At 35.3% G+C, this 25,370-nt stretch overlaps 1 protein-coding gene across 1 annotated transcript; it reads left to right on the top strand.

Annotated features, from left to right (window-relative positions):
* Nucleotides 1–543: 543 nt before the first annotated feature.
* Nucleotides 544–22,547, top strand: LOC129800236 (long-chain fatty acid transport protein 1). Its single transcript, XM_055844502.1, has 7 exons — nucleotides 544–817; nucleotides 5,923–6,146; nucleotides 6,207–6,595; nucleotides 6,824–7,275; nucleotides 17,745–17,937; nucleotides 18,000–18,217; nucleotides 21,845–22,547. The coding sequence occupies exons 2-7, from the start codon at nucleotides 5,941–5,943 to the stop codon at nucleotides 22,373–22,375; spliced, it is 1,989 nt and encodes a 662-aa protein (XP_055700477.1). The 5' UTR covers nucleotides 544–817; nucleotides 5,923–5,940; the 3' UTR covers nucleotides 22,376–22,547.
* Nucleotides 22,548–25,370: the final 2,823 nt, after the last annotated feature.

Here is a 25,370-nt window from a genome sequence, read left to right as displayed (position 1 = left end):
TCTCTCTTTCTCTCTTCATTTTCCCCACTCTTTAATCTCTTTCAATTCCTCTCTGTTTATAAACAGGGTGGTTTCATTCAAAGATTTTATTGAATGAATGGTGGAATTAAATGAATAACGGATTTTGTTATTTGAGATTTGAATTATGAAATCTTTTGTCAGATTATGACACAATGCAAATTAAGAAAATAACCTAAAATTCAAGATAATAAAAATGTTTCTAGTATTTCAACTAATAATGTTATATTCATCAGAGCAAAACTGTGAAAAAATTTCTGAGTAGAGAGTTTATTTATGACAACTTTTAATGATAGTTTCCCGTCACATTGATAACACTAGATGGCGCTGAGATAAGTGAAATCAATAAATGGGAATATTTCAAATTTGAATATTGGTCATAAAATCCAACGGTAACGATATTTTCCAAAATTTCTTTAAACAAAAATATTTTGACATTTTGTTCTCACCCTGTCATATGAGAGAATATTTAGAAGAGAGGGAGAGCGAATGTATTAAATATTCCCACAATGGGAATAACACTGAAGTATTTGGAAGCATGTTTTTAGTGTATTTTGCGTCGGTCGCGAAGGAGCAACAAGTTGTGAGGGGAACTTCCATCTCTTTCAGTTCCATTGACAAATTTGATAAGAGTGAAAGAGAAAGGGAATATCTCAGCTGTACCTCTCACAGCATCTCATTGAGTCCATGAACTCAAACCATTCGTCACTCTTGTGCCAGAAAATAGAGTTGAGTGAAGGATTTTCTATCAGTGCATAGGGATCTTAAACCCTTTTCTCTCTGTGTTTTAATATGAAATGTAAGTGAAATTTGAGATAATTCCTCCAGAAATTTTTTTCCGCGGTCTCCTTTCACTATCAGCTTTCGCTAGTGCTCAAAAATATGATTGATGTTGTGACAAAAAAAGTATTTCATAGCCATTGAAGTGATAATTTAAGTCCAAAGTTGCTTCCTCAATCATCTCATGCCGATTTTTTTTTCTGTGTTAATATACATTCACACATTAAAGCTTGTTCACAAAATAAACAGCCCAGTCAGTGATCACAATAAACCAGATAATCCGAGATTCATTAATGCTTTCAGTTTTGCAATTTCTCCCGCAAAATTTCCCATTTTTCCAGCACCAATTCCATTTTGAACCCTTCATAATTATCACTTGCTCTTGATGTTCTTATGACGCTCCTAAACAGTTTATTTGAATTGCAAAGCAACTGTATGTAGTTCTATTTTATTGTGAAAAGGAACGATTTCATTACTCTTTCCACGGGTTTTTTGTTTGCCGACAATGAGGTTTTAAGGTGGTATTCAAGGCGATTCAGAAGTTGTAGGTATTGAGATGGATGGTTCAGAAGGTGAAATGAAGAATTTCAACTGAGACTTGTGAATGAATTGCTCATTGCTGTTATTAATGGCACAATTTTTAAAACAAAAAAAATCTTACAAATTATTACTTTTTGTATACAAATTATAAAAAAAAGAAGAGAAATAATGAGAATGATGGTAACTTTACTGATGAACATTATTGATGCCAATGAATTGCAAATGGGGTTATATTTTTTTTTATAAAATTAAACATTAACTTTACTTTAGCTAAAAAAACTTCAACTGAATTTCAAAATCTTTGATTTGCCACATTACCACAGGTGTTCCTTAAAAAAATTCAGATGAGAAAATGTAAGTATAATTAAAAAAAAATGCAAAGCGTTCTAGCTTTGCAGAGTGCTCGAACTCACGACAAAGAGTTCTTCGTGAATTAACTTTTTGCATGGTTTTTGGGTGCATTATCTGTTTACAACTGATTAAGTTGATGCAAAAAAAAAACCATTCCGAAATAGAAATTTGTTTAAGAAGAATGCATTTCAGAATGATTTGGCATGAGTAACAAGTATACGGACAAATAAAAATGTATATTTAAGAAAGATAAATCATAAGGGGGAGATATTAGGGTGAAAATGTGTACACCACTTCCAGGCACTTCCACAATTTGCATGGAATAGCCCTGCGAACTTCCAAAACTTCGCAACACTCTCGAAAATGCTGCAATACTTCCAGCACTTCCTGCACTTCATGCACTTCTTACACTCACTAATCAAAAATTTATTTAATCTTATGAGAAATCTAATAAGGAAAACATTAAAAAATATCTGAAGAAATTTATTATTCCGCATATTTCTAACATTTTGCTTATATTTTAATTTCTAGTGACAGAATATTCTTGCATAACTTTCAGTAATTTAATATTAGATTTGTTTTACGAAGGGGTATCAACATATTTTGAATTTTCCTAATAGACCAGTGAAGCTACTTTTGGAAAATAGAGTCTCTAAAAAAGTCCATCACTTAGATTTATTCTAAATTACGCAAACATTAATTAAATTTTGTTAAAGTTCTCAATAGCACAAATCGATCTTCTTGAAGAATACTTTTGAAGAGGCGTAATACACTAAAACCTTTCCAGCATATACAAAAACGTAAACAAAAAAATGATCGATGTGTTCTATGGGACACCCCAAAAGTCCCGGAAGTCGCGCGAAAAAGTCCCACGAATTTATGCAATCATCCAATACATATTACGATAAATTATTAAACAAAAAAGAATATCAAATTGATTCAAAGTCAATTACAATAGCTATGTCAATATTTGTGAGCAATTATATGAATTCGAAATACCTGTAAAAATTAAAGAAAATTATTACTCAGCTGAATATTTCCTCGGAAAAATTACAACATAAATTAAGCTGTAATAAATTTGAGCATACTTGCTCCATTGCATTGTCATAACCGAACTTGTAAAATGTCAAAAAAGATCTTTTCAAATTACACTGCCGCTTGAATTAAAAATCTTAACTAAAAGTAGCGTAGTCTTAAAAATATGGAATTAGGCAGAAAATATTTTATAACCGGGCACTTCCACTTCCAAAGACTTCCAAGCACTTCATTCTCAACCGTACACCACTTCCAACCCTAATATCTCCCCCTTGGTAAATCATTTACGGGTACTTTACCGATTCAGTACCGATTAAATCTCGTACAGCTGGGTTATAATTTTTAAGGAATGTAAAAAAAATCCAAACTTCATGAAATCCGTTGAAAAATAGGCCATCCAAAGTAAGTTTGGACCTTCGTAATTTCAAAGTCGAAAGGTTTTTCTGTAATGTGGCTATGAACGAAATATTCACCTTGACTACCTCCAAAACGTATTCGAAAATGGAAAAAAAATCTAGGAACCGAAATAGAAAAAAGTCTGGAGATAAAATGTTTTTTTTTTGAAGGGTCAACGAAAATCGGAAGTCGATATCTCTTACCGTTTGTGCTTCAGGTCGAAAATAGTGGATTATATAAATTGAGTTGAGTTCTAGCAGTAAAAATAAAGGATAATTTTACTTCTATACTTTCGGACAAGCCTATTTTTTTTTCTTAACTTGAACCTTGAAATTGTACTCTATCAGAAGCTTGGTTTTTGATATTTTCGGGAAATATCAAATTTTAATTAGAACAACTTATTAAGATCTGGTATCGTACAATAAAGACCGATTCCTTGAGCACTGAGAAAAAAAGAGGGTGCGATTAACTTTTTTTTTATAATTTTAACACTTTTTATGTGTAAAAATATATCAACATTTTTCAATGTTAATTTTACACCTTTTTAAGGATAAAATTATCATGAAAAAGAGTAACTTTAACCCCTAAAACACCTAAAAAGCATAATATTTACACCGATTTCGGATCAATACTGCAGGGTAAAATAAACATTTTCGGAAAGTTATTTTAACTTTTTAGGATTTATCTCAGTGAGTTAAAGGTAGGCCGTCAGTGACCCTCTCAGAACTCATAAAGTTCCTCTGAACACGACTACATCCTATCGAGCATCAACATTAACTAAGCTAACACCCGTTACTCCTGCCTATGATATTCCTTAGTTGGAGTAAGTATTTGTCTAACATTACACTGAGAGAAATCTGAAAAAGTTAAAATAACATTTCGGAAATGTTAATTTTATCCTGCAGTATTGATCTAAAATCGGTTTAAATATTACCCTTTTTAGGTGTAATTGGGGGTTAAAATTACCCTTATTCATGTTAATTTTACCCTAAAAAAGGTATAAAATTAACATTAAAAAATGTTGATATATTTTTACACCTAAAAAGTGTTAAATTTATGAGGAAAAAAGTTAATCGCATCCTCTTTTTTTCTCAGTGTAGGAATGCTTATGGGAGTAATCGGTGCCGATTCTAGAGATATCCGTGATATCAATTTAAATACTGTGGTTTACCGTTACATAACACGTGATTCCTCCGTCCTACTGGATCTTCACCAATAAAGGATCTTAGATCCTAGAAAAATAAATTTGAACTGTTTTTTTTCTGAAAATGAACGAAAATAAAAAAAAATCTAAAAATAAATTGATTCAGTTTCGTTAGGTTTAAAGGTCAGAAAAGCTATGGAACGCTAAGTCGACTAACCGCTACGCCCTATAGTAACCTAATAAGACTCCTAACGCCTTATATGGAATTAGGTAAACTTTAAAATTATCATCGTATAGATTAGAGAGTAAACAAATCTACCACTCACAATTTACTATGGCTGTAGGTCAGCCGATCATGGAGTATAATCGGACAATCAGCCGTTCATCAAAATTGATCGGTACGATCAACCGATCTTGCACTCACTAGTTCGCTCGCTAATCACACTTCTTCACCCCTAGTATTGGTAATATAAGATTATTTTATTTTTAGGTTGTATGAAATTCATTTCATCTTCGATGAAAATATCTGTGATCTTTTATTATTCCAACTAAAGCCATAGCTGATAACTTTCTTTTTCCTAGAGTTCCTTTTTTAAAAAAATTTGTTATATTACAGAATCTTTTTTAGTATATTTTTTCTAATCCATTAATTCATTAATTAAAACTTATAATTTAAAAAAAAATCTTATTAATTCAGAGCGTTAGTTTTCTTTTCATGTTAAAGTTAATATTTTTTTAGATCCTTCCTATCGACCCAGACACAGGAATTTAGTAGGGGAAAGTACTCTCCCTTCGAACGTTCATGCCTTCGAATAATGTGAATTTTCTTTTAGTTTTCCTAAGAGACTTACACATTTCTATTAAATATTAGATAGCTTATTATCAATTGTTGATAATTTCGTGATGATTTAGTGTAAATCTCTTACGAAAAACAAAAGAAATTCACTTTATTCGAAGGCATGAACGTTCGAAGGTAGAGTACTTTCCTCTACAGTGTTTAGTTTTTTAATCGAATGACATTTTACGCTTGAACACAATCTGAATAATTTGTACGGAAGTTTATGCTCTAAATTAGTCAAGCAAATGTATATTAACTTTGTCGAGCGATTAAAAAGAAAGGAATAAAAAATCATATATAAAAAGAATCATTAAACAAAGATGTAAAACCAGCATTATCACGCTACTTACTTAAATTATCTTAATATTTATATCGTAATTACCTAGCAGTCGGTCCATTATCATTGTTTATGGCTTTATTTATTGTTTCTTAGTGTGCATAAAAGTAGATTTTTTAAGCAGTTTTTCTGGAAGAAAAATGAAAAACTTTTTCTAACTTAATTTTAAGCTCTTTATACACGTGGTAAGTTTAGAGTTAACTAAATGTGTCACTATCTAATGCTAAGTGCGGTCTTCTGAGTATTAATTTATGAGTCTCGGTTGAGTTATTTGTTTACTTTTTGGACATTTTTCTTCAATATCTCACAATCCAACAAGCTCAACACTTTAACAATAAAATCTCCCGAAAGTTCATGATCACATAAAATTCATTTTTTACAACTACCTGATGATTTCTTCGCAGAGTTGGGTGATTTTTTCTTCATTTTAGCCTTTTATGTCTTCTTAAGTGAAACAATTTCAAGTATTCTTCATATTTGCAGATTGTGAGACACGACGAAATGGTTGAGGTGATAACGCAACTGAGCGATAAGCAGAAAGCCGTGTCGATCGGCGTGATTTTAGCCGTGTCTGTGACTATTTCCCTCCTTTGTGGTGAAAATCTTATAGCCCAGGCCATTGTGTTCCTAATCGGTTGGTTTCTTCTTACGGGAAACCGTCCAACAATCGTATTCGTCATCGGGAAAACCCTCCCGAGAGATCTTAAGTAAGTAATTGTGTGTAAAACAAAGATTTGAAGATTTATTCAAACATTGCTTTATTTCAGACTTCTAGTTCGTTATGTTAAGCTTAACTACTACTTGAAGAAATGGGACAGGGCTGGTTGGACTGTAGGCCATGTCTTCCAGAGCGTTGTCCGTCGTCATCCAAACAAGAAAGCTCTGCAAATCGACGATCACATTATGACCTTCCAGGATGTTGAAAATCTTAGCAATCAAGTGGCTAACTACTTCCACGCGTTGGGCTTCCATCGAGGAGATACAATAGCCCTGCTAATGGAGAATAAACCGGAGTATGGGTGCATGTGGCTTGGATTATCTAAGATTGGTGTTATCACTGCGCTTATCAATACAAACCTCCGTCGAGATGTTCTTCTTCATTCGATTAGAATTGCTGACGCAAAAGCAGTGATCGTTGGAACTGAATTAATCGATGGTAAGAGTTATACGGGCTGCAGACCTAAGGCTTAGCCATATGGCTTAACTTCTCTAATTTCTTCTTAATCAAGATTTTTTTTTAAAAATTGTCACTTTTGAAAAACCAATAAAATTGGTTGCTATTTTGAACTTGGAGACCATTGGGAACTGGGCTAAACCTTAGGTCTGAAGCCGGCCTTACGTTGGCTAAAATCCGATTAAATACTAAAACCAAGATTTCGCACAGCAATGGAAGAGATCCGAAATGAGGAAGATATAGCTAAACTACCGATCTATCAGCATCACGATCCGATGCAGGTTAAGCAAAACCTACCTCAGATGTCCGGTACCATAGGCTTAACAGATGCTTTGACTGCTGCATCAACGGATTCTCCAACTGAGCAGATGAACAAAGGCAAGGCAGTGGATAAGATGGTCTACATTTACACATCAGGAACCACAGGGCTCCCCAAAGCTGCAGTCATAACTAACGCTAGGTACATGTTCTTCGTTTGTGGATGTGGATTTATGAATGGCGTAAGACGTTCCGATATTATCTACAATCCTTTGCCGCTCTACCATACGGCTGGTGGAATGGTTGGTCTAGGAACGGTTTTCCTTCTGGGAACGACGATGGTGCTACGAAAGAGATTCTCAGCTTCAAACTTTTGGACTGACTGCATAAAGTGCAAAGCAACGGTAAGTGTGAATAATAAACAAAAAAAACTAATAAGTGAAGGTTCAGTTGCTAATTGCCTGACCTCACGTGTCAAGAGCACGAGAGTGTAACTGTCGTAATTGCTGTTGATGGGCTGATAGTTTTTAAAGTTCGAGAGACTAACACATTCAGTCTTAGTCAATCACAGGCTTTCAGGTCAACCACACTGATCCTGAAGTGGGCAAAAGTGGGCATATAAAAATATGTAAAAAAAAGCTCTAGAACTCTAGAACCTAGATAAAAAACAGAATATTTCAAAAATTAATATAATATATCTAGGTAATTGGAAATAATGATTCGAGCATTACGAAAAGTGTGGTATAGCTTACCGTATTTCTTATGATTACCGACTTATAACAGATTTTAAAGAACACAAAAATACCCTGTAGTTGATAGAAGGTGACTTGTGTCACCAACACTAAAAAAAAACAGCTTTATTTTCCGTATTTATATTTTATTAAAGCTCTTAACCCTTTAACTGTGTTATCACACTTGCACATTAAAATTTTAATATGTTTCACATAAATTGTCGCTGGTGAGAGTTCAAATGTGCAATTTGTGTGTTTGAATCATTTTATATTTAAAATACTCAAAATTTGATCTATTTCTTGATAAAAAGGTAGACTTGGCCCGCAAAATTTGATATAAATTGATTTATAGAATTAATGCGAAAAATTAATGCAATTTTCTCTTTAATTTTTTAATGTGAAAAATATTTATGCTTTCGGTAAATTTAAACTTATTTTTGCAGGCCAAGTCCACTTCTTTATCATTAAATAGAAAAAAAACCCAAATATTAAGTGACTCAAAGACACAAATAACATATTTGGACGCTCACAAGCGACAATTAATGTGAATCACATAAAAATTTTAATGTGCAAGTGTGATAACGCCGTAAGGACGATTGGAACACCGGTGTCCCATAAAGAACATAATTTTTCCTGACTACCTAAAGTTATTTTTTTCTAATGTCTGTACATAATTGTAAAGTAGAAGGTAGAAAGAATCTAGAATATTTTTTGCAAGTCCCTACCTATTTGCAATGTAGTAAATATTTAAGCTTAAAAATGGCGAATTTTTAAATTCTCAAATTCATAATTGATTTTATTTATTTTTTATACTTCCAATTTTCTTAAGCAAAATCTTTTTGGCAATAAAAACTACAATACTCATACGTAATATTTTTCATTAAAGCGAAAAATATTATTCTGATGGAAAATGAGGCGATAATTTTTGGGAGAGAGTGGAAGAAAAAAAGATGTAACCAGCTCCAGGTCTGGTTTTAGAGTGCCGTACTTTATTAATCCCAGATCTGGTGAGCCCGGTTGGGATACAATGCAAAATAATTGTATTATCTCATACAGTGTTGTGCCCAATTTGGTAACACAACACCTCTCCCTTCTTAGGAAGATGCAGAGGGCATCGGAAAAAAAGTATTACATTTTTTTTACATCATTAGTACCTACTTGGGCTTTTTTTTACAATATTGTTATGTTTTTTTTCCTGCTCCTTTTTTGTAATTATACATAATTTTAGTATTCTGTATTTATTAATTTTAGTATTACAATTTTCTTAACTAATCAAATAAATTTCAGTTATATTAAACTTCCCTTAATATTCTTTATTTTATTATTTATTTTATTTTATTTTATTTCCTCATTTCAGTTACAAATAATATTTTCCTTTCAATTTTGTTTTTACTTATCAATTCATGTATTTTTTGTTGTCAATAAGCCCCTTTTTATACCTTCACCAACAATTAAAATTTGTGCAAATCGATTAAACGAAAAATAATTATAAAATTTGAGGTGTTCAAAATTGCTCATCGTTCAGCTTTTCATTTCAAATAGTTTCGATCATCGCGAATTTAGAGCATCCCAATGGAGTACCATTTCACACGTACACCTTAAGAGAATACAAGACTGGCAATCTATGCTATTTTCCTTTACTCTTTATATAGTTTTAAAAGGTTATTGTGGTAAGTCTTCTCCTTGTTATTTATTTTGATAGTAGTGGTCAGGGGAGTAACTATTTTAGTTACGGTGTATGGACCTTTACGACGTTCAAGTAGTTTAGAGCTTTCTCCAATTTTTGGTAGCGATTTGTTAAGAAGCAGGACTTGATCTCCCACTTTGAAGGTCACTGGGTTAGTAGAGTTATCGTAGTAGGTCTTACTTTTTTCTTTTACGATATTCAATCGTTCTGCAGCAATTTTTTGAGAATAGCTTAGTTTTCGTCTTAATTCTGTGACAAAATCATCATAGCAATAATTGGGCTCGACGTGAGGTTGATTGAAAGACGTGATGTCGAATTTTTCGCCAAAAATAATCTCGTGAGGGGTCATATTGTGCGACTGGTGTACAGCGGAATTGTAGGCGGCTACTGCCATCGGTAGAATGGTATCCCAATCCCTTTTACCATTTTTAGTATAAATTCTAAGGTACTCGCCAATAGTTCTGTTTGATCGCTCAACAGTTCCAGACGTTTGGGGATGGAAAGGGGTTGCAAACTTTTTGTTGATATTTAATAATTTGCAAACATGTTTAAAAGTAGCCGAATTGAAGCAGCCCCCTTGATCACTGCATATCTGGATGGGCGCTCCGAACACGCAAACAAATCGATTTACGAATGTTTCCGCGACGGTATTAGCAGTTTGGTCTGTCATAGATTCTGCAACGAGATATTTAGATAACTCGTCTTGAATCACTAATATATATTTGTTCTGTTTGTGTGTTTCGGATAACGGTCCTAAAACATCCATTGTGATACGAAAAAATGGATACGGTGGAGTCGTTGTTAGTTTAAGCGGCATACGAGTGCTACGGGATATTTTATTTTTCTGACACGTCTCGCAACGATTAATGTACCTAGCTACGATTCGACGCATGTTCTTGAAAATATATTTATCCTTAATTCGTAAATGAGTGCCCGTTACCCCTCGATGGCCATATAGTGGGTTTTCGTGAAACTCCTTGATGACATCTTGAATTTCTTCGGGATCGTGAAGCCGTTTAACTTGGTTAAAATAGATTGTTATTTGAATATTCGCTGCCTTAAAGACGTAATTTATCATCCTTTTCACGAGTAAATACTCGAATTGTGGGAAAGTTATATTACTTTTACATAATTTTATCTCTCGAATGTTTTGTGCAATGCAGAATTCTTTTAATTCGATAAGGAGACGGAACAGCGATGGGTAAGTTACTTTCGAGATCTGGCCTAGTTTTCCGAATATAAAATGAACTCCACGAACTTCTACCATGTTAAGTTTATATTTTTGTAACTTGCCCAGGGCGTCATCAACTAATGTTTTATTGAAATTTGGAAAGTCCTCGATCGTGTTATCGCTACAGATAACAAGAAACTGATGGCCTTTTTCTTTCATACCTATGAATTCTTCCTGTTGTTCTGTCACAATATCAGGAACGTCAACTTCTCGAAGCGAAACAAATTTTTCATAATCTTCGTAAGAACTAGGGGAGTCTTCTTCAGGTTTTATTATTTTCTCCAATGCACGAGTTTGAGATCGAGTTACTACATGCGAGTCTAATTCATGTGAGGAAGTGATTGGTACGGTATTAATGTTAGGGTTTTCGCCACAAAAGAGACATTCGAGGTCCAACTTTTCGGAATCTTTGATCGGCAGACGGGAGAGTGCATCAGCATTTGTATTCAACTCGCCTTTTTTATAAACCACTTTAAACGTGAATTCTGACAACTGCAATCTCCAGCGAATGATTCTACTAGAAGGATTTTTCTTATTATAAATCCATTGCAGGGGTTGGTGATCGGAAACTACTGTGAATTCCTTTCCTAACAGATAGACCCGATAATACGTTATGAAAAAGTACACCGCTAACGCCTCCTTTTCTATAGTTGAATAGTTCTTTTCCGCCTTTTTCAGAACCCTACTTCCATAAGAAATAACTTTACCCTCCTGTGATAGAATGGCTCCAATCGCGTAATTGCTGGCGTCTGTAGTTAGGGTAAACTCTTTATCGAAATCTGGGTAGGCTAGCACGGGGAAGGAGGTCAGTTTTTCTTTCAAGGAGTCAAAACTAGATTGGCAATCAGGTGTCCAAGGAAAATTATTTCTTTTCGGGTTTGTAAGATCTTGATTCTTCTTGGCCTCGTTACATAAGTGAATGAGGTTGGTGAGGGGGTACGCGATCTCCGCAAAGTCTGCAATAAACCTACGATAATACGACGCCAACCCCAAAAAAGACTTGACTTCCTTAACACACGTCGGTACCGGAAAGTTCGAAACTGCTTCTGTCTTTTTCGGATCTGGCCTAAGCCCTTCGGAAGAAATGACGAACCCCAAATAAACTAGTTTTGTCTCGAGAATCTTACATTTCCCTGGATTTAGTTGTAGTTTATGCTCACTTAAACGTTGTAGAACGGTCTCTAACTTTGAAAGGTGGTCCGAGACTGACGAGGAATAAACTACTATATCGTCGATATAAGCGAAGCATGTCCCTTCCAGTAAATCTCCCAAAGCATTCCGAATTAGACGAGAAAAGGCTGCTGGTGCACAACTTAATCCGAATGCAAGACGTTCAAATTCAAAATGCTGTCCGAGAGCATTAAATGCCGTCTTATGTTTACTATCTTCAGATAGCTTCATCTGGAAAAAGCCAGAAGCCAGATCCAATGTACTGTAATATTTGCTATTACCCAATTGATCGAAAATATCTTCAATCGAAGCTAAGGGATATTTATCCTTGACCGTGATATCATTTAGTCTTCTAAAGTCCACTACTATCCGCCATTGTTTATTTCCGTGAGCATCAGGTTTTTTTGGGACGAGTAGCAACGGAGAGTTATAAGGGCTACAGCTAGGTCGAATGATTTTGCTATCAAGCATTGTTTGTAATTGCCTTTTCGCTTCTGGACGCTGGTGAAATGGTATACGATAAGATTTTTCATTCACGATATCTGCTTCTGGATAAGTCTCTATCTTGTATTCTTCACCGATTACATGAGACAATGCATCTCCTTCTAAATGAAAAGTCGCGTTATACTTTTCACACATTTCGCGTAATCTACCCTTATACTGGGAATCCAGAGATCGATTTAACTGAATTTGCTCAAATATAATATCTCCTCGGTTTCTTTCTACTAACGAATGATTTACCAGCTGACTATCCATGGTAAAGGATTCATAATTTGATAAGGGTTCTGTCGAAGGGGGATTTATATTGAGCAAATCAATTGCGTAGCCATTGGTATTAATTATCGGAACTTTGGCCTTGTAGTTCACCGGCGCAATGACACAATCGGGAATAAAAATAGTATTGTCTTCATCCAACGCTTTTTGGTGACAAACCAAGGGTGAATTGGTAGAAAATGTAAATTCTACTAGGGTTTCTCCATTAGGATGAAGATGAAACTTTGAAACTTGTTGAGAGTATCCTACCAAATCCGTTGGGGTGGTATACAAGTTCTTCTCTACAGTCTTTTGTAACATTGATGGCGGATGATTCGCGTTTTCTTGGCACTGATTCGGCGGAATGCTTTTGGGGTCTTTTTTAACGCCAGATAAATTTGTCTTTGCATTAGACGACGGGACTTCTCGCATTTGATCGATTTCAATAAATGGCACGGCGATTTGCAAACTCTTAAAGAATACGCGTTTCTCTCTCATATATATAACGGCATCCCATAGGTGCAAAAGGTCACGTCCAATAATTCCGTCGAATGGAAAGTGACTTTCAGGGAGAATGTGAAATTTGGCTATAATTGGGAGAATTTCTGGCGAATCAAATCCAATCTTGGTACTGATAGTCCCCAAGGTAATTGTTTTTCCTTCAGTTATACCTCCAATCATATGACGTTCGTTCACACTAACTAGAGTGTCAGGGTGAAGACAATTTATTTTAAAAAATGATAATGACGAGCCATTATCAATAAGGATCGTAAAAGTCTTATTTGGATTCGCAGAAGAAAATATGTGTATGAGATGAGGATTGGGTGGATTCTCCACAAAGTAGCTTGGAACAATTATTAATCCCTCTCGGTCGGCAGGTAATCCAGCAGTTGGCCTGCCGACCGAGTCACGTTTCCCGCATCCGGACAATCGTCTTGAGCAAAAATTTCTTGCTCATTATACAGCGCAGTGGAGTCGAATTGACCACCCCTGGGAATGAAAACTGTACGTTCTCGATTTCCTGAAGCCTGAGCAGAACTATTTAATCCCTGTCCGGAATTATTCAGATTTTGTCTGGAATTGTTGAAACCGCGATTTTGTGATAAATTTTGGGTTTGGTTTCCACCGTTTCCAATATTTGTGGAAGAAAAATTTCTCGAACTTGAGTTCTGTTGTGCTCCACTTGTATTGGGCCAATTGGATCGAAAAAAGGGAATTCCACCGACATTTCTATTAGAGACATTCTGTGAGAATTGCGGAGTATTAGTAGGATTAGTCTGATCGAGATTAGAATTATTCGGAGAGACTTTATTGGAATCTCGCGTTTCGTTCTGTTGCCCATGCACCTTGAGACGGCTTTCGGCGAACAAAATCGCAGAAGAAAGGTTTGAAAAATTCTTTGCCAATAGCAAGATGCGAGTATCGTTATCACGGATATTATTTGCATAGGCATCGATCGCCAATCTCACATTACTCTCTCTTAGTGTCTGTGGTAAATTTCCACCCAATTGAGAAGAATAAGCAATGTTAAGTACGGAGAGAGCCTCAGTAACTCTTTGTCCAAAAAGTTTGAGGGTCTCTTTCGCACCAATGGATATTTTTTGCAAAGCAGTTATTGCGTCAGGAAGAGAGACTTCCGGGGAGACTGCAGAAAGAAGAGCAGCCTTGAATTCCGGATATGTAGAAAGTGACTCTCCGCGAATATTTAGATATAAATCAGGGCTTAATTTAATCATTAACAATCGAATAAATTCTTTATCTTTTGAAGGAGCACTTTCAGCAAAAAATTGATCATAAAGCCCATCACAAATGGAAACAAAATGATATACGACATGGGGCTCACCTGTACATTTTGGAATATCTTTGTATATGTCTGAAAACGGTACTAAAGCCATGGTAGATGCGTTGTTATCACCGGTGAGCTCAAGGATGGTGGGGTGTTCGTCGTAGCTGAAGACTGTATCCGTTGAAGATGCCGAAATAGGAATTTGACTGTCGGAGAGAGCTTTTATTTGTTCGATGATAGGTGTAACTCCCAATGAGAGAGGGATGGCTTTTTCAGGAGTTCTTTGAAGTGTTGAACTGAAGAAATTGGAGCTGAAGATACTGGTAGTCGAGATGAGAGAGTTGGATGTAGAGATGGAGGTGGATGTGATATTTATTGCGCTTTCTGATGTAGCACGTGTAGATGGTGGTGAGCGGAGGGTTTTTTTGCTTTTATTAAAAGCTGTGGTTTCAGGATCGCTTGTGGAACCCTGAGATTGTTCTGGAGTGGGCACGTGGGCCTGTGTCGGCACGTGGGCCTTTTCGGAGGAGGATTTTTGATTTTCACTCACTTTAATCACCTTATCTCTTAGGTGGAAGCTTGTGCGCTTATTATTCATTAAGATTGTTGCACTTTCTTTAATGAATAATTATAATTTGTGGGTTTTTTTGCACTAACACTTCTGACACCAATGATGGAAAATGAGGCGATAATTTTTGGGAGAGAGTGGAAGAAAAAAAGATGTAACCAGCTCCAGGTCTGGTTTTAGAGTGCCGTACTTTATTAATCCCAGATCTGGTGAGCCCGGTTGGGATACAATGCAAAATAATTGTATTATCTCATACAGTGTTGTGCCCAATTTGGTAACACAACAATTCATTGGTATTGTCAAAAAAATTACTTACATTTTTGGGGTATTTTTGTCCCTATCATTCATACACTGAGGGAAATCAGAAAAAGTTAAAATAACATTCCGGAAATGTTTGTTTTATCCTGCAGTATTGATCAGAAATCGGTGTTAATATTATGCTTTTTAGGTGTATTATGGGTTAAAGTTACCCATTTCTATGTTTTTTACCCTTAAAAAGGTGTAAAATTAACATTAAAAAATGTTGATATATTTTTACACCTAAAAAGTGTTAAATTTATGAGGAAAGTAAGTTAATCGCACCCCCTTTTTTTTCTCAGTGTAGAAGCACAAAATAGACCGAATCAGACTCTGTTGGACTTTCCAAGGTTCGATGTAAGACTTATCGTTGATTATTTTTCCCAGTTTAATTTTTATTGTTGATTTTCAGTCCGTAAAAAGTATCTCGTCGTTAAAGGGTTAAGCACTAAAAGTACAACAAGTAAGCTTCATTTACTGATATTTTCATTTAAATGTATTTCGACTTTCCACTCCTTATCCCTTAAGGAGTCACATTGTGGTAGAATTTTGTAAATATGAAGTATTGAGTTATCTGACGTCATGCTGTTTGTCGGTCTGTCCATCCGGCAGTTACTATACGCCTAGATCCCAAGCGCTTAGAAATAAAAACTTGATACCTTCGGGGGACCCCCATATAAGACGACCCAAGGATCATTCACATGCCACTTATTTTTCGCCCGCCGCTCTCCTTCCCCTCCAAAACCAAGTTTCTTTTAGCACTGCTCGAAAACGCGTCGTGCGATATTATTTAATATTGGGGTATGTTTTAGAGATCATCCAGGTGGACATTTTGTCCTTAAACGATAATACAGTTAAATCATTCCTAATACCGGTTTTTCAAAGTCAAAAGCAAAAAAGGCTCTAGAGAGCGTATTTTTTTTACCTAATGGTATCATGTTTAGTCTTGTAGGAAAGGTATTGGAATTTCTGATAAAACTAACCCGGTTCCAATGAATTCCAATCTAATACAAATTTTTTTCGAAACTCAATTATATTGCTCTTGAGGTGTATTTTGAAGAATATTTTGAGTGATTTGTGAATCGGTTCAAAACGGTTCTAAACCTAAACAGGTAATGAAGCGATAAGTAATTTTCGCACGAAAATCAATTCTATTACTCTTAAAACTATTTTGGGAATCTTTTGTGTATTTTAAGAATCGGTTTATATCGGTTGACAACCGGTAAACCGTTGATGATGGGAAAATACTTTTAAGGTATAGTATCTAAGTCACGAATTCAAGCATTTCGCAAAGCCTGGGAGGCTCTTCCACCCTTTTTCGTTTTAGGATATATTTTTTTTAGAGGTTACCTAGGTAGACGTTTCGTTTTTATATGAAAATACCATTGACTCGTTCCTTATAACGGTTTTTAAAGGTCAAACTACGTGACCGACGCGACTTCTTAATATTTTCCAAGATCAATGGTTAAAAATCTCTAGAGAACGTATTTTTTACGCGAATGATATCATATTTGGGCACATTAAAAAGTTTTGGAAGGTCTGACAAGTTTGAACAGCTTTATACTAATCATCAGCTTTATAAAATCAGTAGAAAGAATGAGTCAAAGAGTCTAGTCCTGAAACTCTTTAAAAAATTGAATACATCAGACGTTGATAAGTATCACAATTTAATTGTATTGTGATACTTATTTCTAGGATACTAGCCTCTCTAGCGGAGGTAGTACAAGCGTTTATATAAATGTTATAGCCTGAATAGTTTTATGAACAATTTTATTGAGATGTTCGCAGTGCATTGAATAGTAAACATTCCTATTAACTTACTAGTTCCTTAAGCCAGACCCTGGCTGAATCACTTTTTGCAAAAAATAAATGAGCAAGAGTTTAAACTTTGGTTAGTGATTCTTCTTTTAAAGTAAAATAAGACTATTTTCTTTCCCTTTACTATGACTTTAATTATGAACTTTTTCTTTCTAAAGATCTTAAATTGAGCAATGATCAAATTTGATTTATTATTGACCAATATTGCTATAGATAGGTCAGATACATTAAATGAATATGGAAAAAAATATGAAATGTTCGAAGCCAGAGTGTGTGAAGCCTGAAAGACTTCTCCTACTTTTTTTTAATTGTAGCTTCCCTTTCGTTTGAGAGTCACACTTTAACGTATTTAAGCTCAAATATTAAATTTTCAGTTAACTGCTAAAAAAAATATGAGTAAACAAAAAAAGTATTTTTAAACTTGTTCAAGTCATTTCAAATATCTTACGTTATAATAGGTGCAAAATATGAATATCATTAGTCATAAATAAATATCATTATAAACTGTTCAGTATACACAATAAAAAAAATTATAGAAAGATATTCCACCCAGCCCATTGATTGTCTTTTTTTTAGAGTTTTATATAGAACAGACACATGTTCTAAGTATAGCTGTATCAATAATCAAGAATTCACTTAATGTATCACCGGACCAATCATTCAATTGTCGAGTTCAAGTTCATGTTCTTCATGGAAACGTGACTCTCTCCCATCAATTTCCACGCCATGCCACTTTCCTTGTATATCTGTTTTCGATTGTCGCAAAAATTGCCAATATATGGGTTAAAATGAGGATGACACTGAAGGATTTGCCACTTGTATCTCCCAACAGGCTGCCCAGTACATCGGAGAAATTTGCCGATATCTCCTGTCGATGCCAGATAAACCTCATGACACTGGCCACTCTGTGCGATTGATGTTTGGAAATGGATTAAGACCACAAATCTGGCCACAATTTGTGGCTAGATTCAATATCCAAGATATCGGAGAGGTGTACGGGTCTACGGAGGGAAACTCCAATTTAGGTCTCTTGAATGATTTCCCTCTGACTGAAAGAGATTTTAAAGGTTTTCTTTTGATTTTGCAGCCAATATCGACAATACGGTGGGAGCTGTTGGATTTCTTCCAGAGTATGCAGCATTTTTGTATCCTGTTGCATTGATAAAATGCGACGAAGATACAGGGGAGCCCCTGAGGAATAAAGAGGGCTGGTGCATTAAATGCAAGCCAGGAGAAGCCGGAGTTTTCCTTGGTAAAATTGCAAGAAAAAATCCATTGAGAGCTTTTGGGGGATACTCTGATAAGGTACGTCAATCGTTGAGTAAGATTTGTATTAGAAGAGAATTTATTAGGCATAATCCAGATGTACAATAATTGAATATTTAATCAATTTAATTATTTTGGCCCAATCGCATTTTTTAGTTGTCAGAAGCTTAAACATATTCAAACAACTAAAACCAAGTGCATTGATTCGCAAATATTTTGGTAATCTCGAAATTGTTGTGGAATATAACCGATTTGAATCGTTTCCATGATTTAGAGACATGTCTATTAATTGTCCATAAACGCGCGAAAGTCATACAATTGAATAATTATGGATAAAATATTTTTATCGGTTCTTCATAACCGTTTTTGAAAACGATTTAGAAAGTTCTAGGCTTCCAAAAAAATCAAAAGGTATTTAAACTTGTCCAAATCTAGTGAGAAAAAAAGCACTTTGAAGTCTTTTCAATCTTTAACTTTTAGAAACCGTTATTAAGATTATATACCACAAGGTTTTATGTCGAAAGTTGACTGTTACGTTGAACGCGTTGAACAAAATTTGCACGTCAATACTTCTGAGCGTCCTATCAATTTTTATCTGAAGGAAAATTTACTTGCGGCAAGCTTTATGAATTTAATCTTCTACGATATCAAAGTCTAGGTCTCAATGGATTACCTCGTTTCTGATATAAGGTGGTGCAGAGCATAGATAGAGATTCGCAATAATTTGGACTCAAATCTGTGTAGGGGGCTTAAAATAGATTTATGGGCCGTTATCTAAATTCGCATCCCGTAGGTCCCAATACGTTTTAATACAACTTTGCTGATAAATACATTGAATGAAAGAAGTACCTTATGATGATGACCGAAATACCAGAAAAGCTCAAAGAGCGTTATCATAAGCTTTACCTTAGCTTTCAGGTGATTTTTTGCAATTTTTTGTAGGTGAATTTAAAGATATTTCACGTCATTTTTGCGTGAACAAATTTTCCTATTTTAGACATACAAGAGATGTAGATAAGGGTCTGTAGTAGTGAACTATGAACGGCAATTAGATAAATCGGTAGACAATTTGGTACCAAAAATTATAAGACCAGTACGGTCTTTGCAGAGACCGACAGATTAGTAAGTCGGTCGATTAGTATGAAGCCTCGGGTTCGAAATTCGACAGTTGCAGATTTTTCAACTGCCGTATCAAATTAGTCCAGTGAATGAATGAAAAGTAATGCCAATGCATTGACAATGATCCGCCTAAATAAAGAGGGTGATAGATAAACGCAGGGGCATGACGTTTCCTATGTCTTCCACATGTTCCTAGTGTGCCGAAAAAACTTTTGAGTTTAGTAGTTGTTTTCTGTCATTGTAGAATGAATTAGAAAATAATACAAATACAAAATGAAAGCCAATTTAATATAGAATATGCAACCAAAAACACCAAATTTGCAACCTACGTTTTTTGGAGATATCTTGTGAAATGTGTACGAAAACAGGGAAAAATTTACACTAAAACCGGTCACATTTTTCAGAGCTAATGTCAGCCCCCTGGATAAACGAGTTTCGGCATGAGATCTATCAATACAAATATACATATACACATTCACTGAAACTGGTCCAACCAAGGCTGATTTATTATGATATAGTAACGGCACTATGTGTTTGCAATTGGCACATAGATGTCGAGATTTAGAGCTGGAGGTCCGCCTTGGGGGTAAAGATAGAGTGAAGGAATGGGGTTGAATAACAGTTCTAAACAAGTAGCTTGGACGCAGCTGATCTGAAAGAATTAAGCTAACCCATTGACAAAGCTTAATCTTAATTACCTTGACGACAGTTCGAATGATAGCCAAAAAGTTTGAAAAAGATCGGTTCGATCTTTCGAGAGATCGAATGATCAAGAGAATGGTATGATTTTTGCATAAATACGAAGCTTGGCTCGGTTTTTGCAAAAAATAAACAAATCGGAGCGATCCTTGCAAACATCGACAAATCGGTACGATCCGTGAGCTGCAAAATTACTTTCCCTTCAATTTCTAATAAACCCAGGTTTAGCCTCGAGAATATTTAGCCTACAATATTTGGCAGTGAACGATTACGTAAATATGTTCTTGGGCCGCTACTAAGCTGCTGCGGTGTAATTGCCTTCTGGGTCCTTGTAAGAATACCTTTAAGTTGGAGAGCCAAAAGAGCTAGTACGGTCTAGAACGTCAGAGAAGAAGGCGTGTGGATTTTTGGTCTCTCAGAGGAATCTGGTTGGATGCTAGAACGTGTGGCGCCTAATTTTCTTAAGAGAGACCATACTCTCTCACTCCTTCTAACATAAAACTTCGACATGTAGTTTACAGGATAGACACAGAACTCTCGTACAGCATTGGTCAGCCTTCTACCGTATTGAGGAAGATTGGCAGAAGCGTGATTAGGAAGGCAGAGCTTAGTCGTTCTACTGCATTATCGGTTTTCAAAGCCTTGTTCATTCCTATTCTCACCTGGTCATGAGATTGGGGTAATGAATGAAGGAGTAAGATTGCAAGTATAAGCTGCCGAGATTAGAAATCTCCAAAATCGCTTACCGAGATCGAATCTATCCGTTCGAAACGAAAGGGAATCTAGCCGTTCCTGAGGAGCTAATAGAAATCGAGTTGCTCCGTTGGATTGAGAGATCACAACTTCGATCACGGGCATGACATTTCCTATGTTTCCCATATGTTTCTAGCGAGCCGAAAAAAGTTTTGAGTTTATTAGCTGTTTACTGTCATTGTAGAATAAATTAGCAAAAAATACCAATACAAAATAAAAGCCAATTTAATAACGAAGAGGCAACCGAAAACCCTAAATTGGCAATCTACGAAATTTTGGCGATATCTCATGAAATGTGTACGAAAACAGGAAAAAAAATTACACTAAATCTGGTCACATTTTTCAGAGCTAATGTCACCCCCCTGACTTCGATAGTATAGTCATATTGCCTAGTATTGCCCTGTCATAGTATATAGTATGTATATACATTACAGTATACATACAGTATACATACAGTATATACATAGCGACCTCGTGGCAGACGTAGGGCAATGTGACTGAATCAAATTCAGGATGTTGCCTTGAATCCTAGGCTGCTAATCTGGATGTCATAGGCCCGCAACTCTAATTAGGATAAGCAATTGAAAATGAATTAAAGAATTAGGTAAAGGAAATTTATGCAAAGGGCTTCTATGACCGTAGGCCCTGTGTACAAGAGTTCGTGATAAATCTTTGCTGCCAAATTCTTTTAGACTAAATATTCACGAAGATCCGTCTGAGTTCATCTGAGTCTATTTGACTGTAATACATTTATATTTCTAATTTAACATATTTGTAGTCCACATATTGGATTACCTTAGATAGGTTAGGTTCAAAGATTTACTGGAAATCATTAGACGAGCTTAGTTTAAGTTTTATGACCGTTTTGTCGTAGTATATCGAACGCCTTGGCTACAATCTGAAAGACTGAATATCTTGAAATTCATAAATCACTAATAAGATTGAACACCAGATAGTATGGGGTAGCCTAGAACAAGCTTAAGTATAAAGTGTAGATATTGTAAAAATGAGATACAGACGCATGTCCTTAAATAATATATTTGTAGACCCTGTTATTGAATACAGAATTGAGACTTGTATCATTTCTTTTTTCAGAAAGCATCAGAGAAAAAGATTTTGAGGGATGTCTTCAAGAAAGGCGATGCTTACTTCAATTCTGGAGACATCTTAGTTCGTGATATCTACGGTTACTTCTTCTTCCGGGACCGAACTGGAGACACCTTCAGGTGGCGAGGTGAAAATGTGTCAACGTCTGAAGTTGAAGCTGTCATAAGCAATATTGTAGGCCTGCACGATTGTGTTGTGTACGGTGTAGAGATCCCTCATGTTGAAGGTCGAGCTGGAATGGCAGCTATAGTAGATCCTCAGAGAGAAATCAGCTTGGAGAATCTATCAAATGGTGTCAGAGGATGTCTTCCGGCATACGCTAGGCCAGTTTTTGTTCGTCTAATGAATGAACTGTCAATGACTGGGACGTTTAAGATGAAGAAGTTAGGACTACAAACTGACGGGTTTGATCTTGAGAAAGTTCAAGATCCAATTTACTTCCTCCATCCAGACGGAGTTTATAGGCTTTTCACGAAGGACGACTACGAGAAGATCCAGAGTGGAAATGCCAGGCTGTGACTTTAATTTCTTCCCTACTTGGTCACTGTTTTTGTTGTTACTCAGTTGCACAAGGACTTATTTTTAAGTGACTTGTACAAGAGTATTTCTGGTGAACTACATAATTTTTTTGTATGGTGATGAAGAGGTAGTTAATAAATAAAAACACTTAAAAAATGTATATAGAAAAAAATTCAGCCGAGAATTTTTATAGAGAAGCGAATAAATTCAATTTTCACTGGTAAAATGCTGCACAAAAGGATCACAGAGTGGGGGAAAAGTGCTGCGAGTGATGTGCGGTAGATGGAGGAAAATTTAATATGCACAAGGAGAGGGAAGTTAATATCCTTTTTTGTCACAAACACACAGACTGTGTCTGAGAGTTGATTTTTGAATTGAAAACGTCAAATAGATTGAGGGAAAACCACAAGCATCTGCCTCATCTTTTAGTCTCTCAAAATCTTTAAACTCCACTTTGACTGGAAAATCGGAAGAACAGCGAATTGAAAGGATATTGAAAACATTGACAAAGTCTAGGGAAAGGTATTCATTTACTTGGAAGTCTATCTTTAGGCATTGGTGATTTGTGTTTTACTTTGAACTAATTTCGTGTGCTAAAATCTTAGGAATCTTTGCTAATTTTTTCCTAGGCAAACATTTCGTCGTTTGGATCAGGACTTGTCGTAACTTCCTCATCACCTATGTATATCGATAATTTGTGTAACTATAGGGAAATACATAGGCTAACACTAAAATTGCTAATTTAATTAATAAGTAAACTACACCATACACAAAAAAGTGCATATCAGTGTTTAGACGGAATTTCCATCTACTTGTTTTAACCATTTATAAAAGGTATCACGCGTTTTAAAATCACTTTTGTCTTTTGCGCTATTTTTCCAAAAGATGTTTTTGCGATAATTGGAAAACCATTTTTTCACGGCATTCTGTCGGTCAGGGTGTGATTCTAGAAAATTCAAAATTGAGTTTGAATTCAACGAGCATCAACGACATTTTCTGCAAATAGAGTTCCATTTATTTTTTATACAAAACATTATTCGCGATTCAAACTCCTGCTGTAAAGTTAGTTTTCCGTTCAGAAGTAGATATTGAAAAATTCGAAAATCTATTTGAAGATCCAAAAAAGACACTTTCTTACTTCTTTCGCACTTAATACTTTCGTAAGGTGGCGGAAGTTACATCCTGTTCATATTTCGAAGTGCTAAGTGTCAAAATTTGACGGTCTTCACATTGTTGTGAGGAAAAAAACAGAACAACGACTTACTGTCCTTGCCACAGTATTTAATCACTCCATAATCACTGAGTAACTCTTTTGCCGGCTTTTTAATGTGATATTTGATAAATTTTCCCCACCTTGTTCGAAAATTTAGTATGAAAATTCGAAATTGAATTAGAATTCTTCGAACTTCAACGACTTTTTGCGCAAATAGAGTTCTATTTACCTTTTATCCAAGACACTATTGGAGAATAAAAATCTACTTCTGTTTGGTCTCAGTGTGTATCAATCGCAATGTCGTTCGAAACTTTCCTAATGAGTTTTTCGCCTTCCATCTTGAAGAGAGTATTAATTTATGGTATATTTTTAAACGCATTTTACAATTTAAAAATCTTTAGTGAGCCCGATCAGAAGTAGATTTTGATTGTCCAATAGTGTCTTGGATGAAAGGTAAATGGAACTCTATTTGCACAAAAAGTCGTTTAAGTTCGAAGAATTCAAATTCAATTTCGAATTTCCATACTAAATTTTCGAACATGGTGGGGAAAATTTATCAAATATCACACTAAAAAGCTCGCAAAAGAGTTACTCAGTGATTATGGAGTGATTAAATACTGGGACAAGAACAGTAAACGTCGTTGTTTAGTTTTTTTCCTCACAACAATGTGAAGACTGTCACATTTTGACACTTGAGCACTTCGAAATTCGAACAGGATATAACTTCCGCCACCTTGCGAAAGTATGAAGAAGTAAGAAAGTCTCTTTTTTGGATCTTCAAATAGATTTTCGAATTTTTCAAGATCTACTTCTGTACGGAAAGAGTATATTGCTTATTTTTTAATTGATTGATCCATAAGATATACTTTGAAATTTTAAGTTAATGAAAATACTGTTTTAAATTAGGCATTATCGACTTTGACAGTTTAGCCTTCATGATCATTCCTGCTCCGAGAGCCTCTAACGGATTAGTTTTTGCTATTGACTTTAAATACTATTCGATCAAAATTGCAAGTATTCATGGATAGACCCCTAATTCATTTCAGATAGACCCCTTAAAAATTCGAAATTTCGAAATTAAATCAAAATTTAGAGTATTATACCCAGCGATTGAATTACTCATATACGATTGCAATATTAAAGTCGAAGCATTCTTTAGCTGAGAAGAGCCTGTATTATTTATTACATAATGAAATTGAAAATGTAAAACTTGGCTGTCCTTGAACTAATTATTTTATTAATTATAATACTGACTTATAAGGGGAACTCAATGGGTCAAATGGTAGAGCACTCGCTCTGTAATGCAAAAGTCTCGGGTTCGAATGCACTCTAGCTTACCGGGAATTTTTCCAACGTTAAAGGTCTTCGAATTTCGAATTGCATCCAGGGAGCTTCACTGCCCTTGATATTACGAAAACGCCCAAGTTCCTCTATGTAACGTTGTGCCACTATTATTATTATTTCTGAATTACAGCAGAAGTTCATATGGTTAATTTCTCATAAAATGGATCACATTAATCCGTTTACACAGAAAAAATATATTTCGTAAATGTTTGTGTATTCCTACTGGAGACTTACAGAATGCTCGCAAATCGTATAGACCACAAAAAATTTCGTAAAATTTTGAACATTTTATACGAACAATGTTCGTAACTTGAGCACTTGTTAAGCACATTTTGTTCCTTTATTAACATTTGTTCGCACATTTTTATTTGTCTGACAAAGATTTACGAACAAATGACAAAATTTTACGAACACTTTTCTGTGTGTTCACGAGCATTT

Source organism: Phlebotomus papatasi, chromosome 2 (genome assembly GCF_024763615.1).
Source record: "Phlebotomus papatasi isolate M1 chromosome 2, Ppap_2.1, whole genome shotgun sequence".
NCBI classification, from domain to species: Eukaryota; Metazoa; Arthropoda; class Insecta; order Diptera; family Psychodidae; genus Phlebotomus; species Phlebotomus papatasi.
Note: the sequence above shows the minus strand (reverse complement) of the source record. Positions and strands in the feature narration are given on the sequence as shown.

Bases quoted from the DNA above. Each gene is read 5' to 3' on its own strand.
- LOC129800236 (XM_055844502.1), top strand. From the start codon at position 5,941: ATGGTTGAGGTGATAACGCAACTGAGCGATAAGCAGAAAGCCGTGTCG. The intron at 6,596-6,823 runs GTAAGAGTTATA...GATTTCGCACAG, and splicing joins TGGAACTGAATTAATCGATG to CAATGGAAGAGATCCGAAAT. The intron at 17,938-17,999 runs GTCTCTTGAATG...TTGATTTTGCAG, and splicing joins GGAGGGAAACTCCAATTTAG to CCAATATCGACAATACGGTG.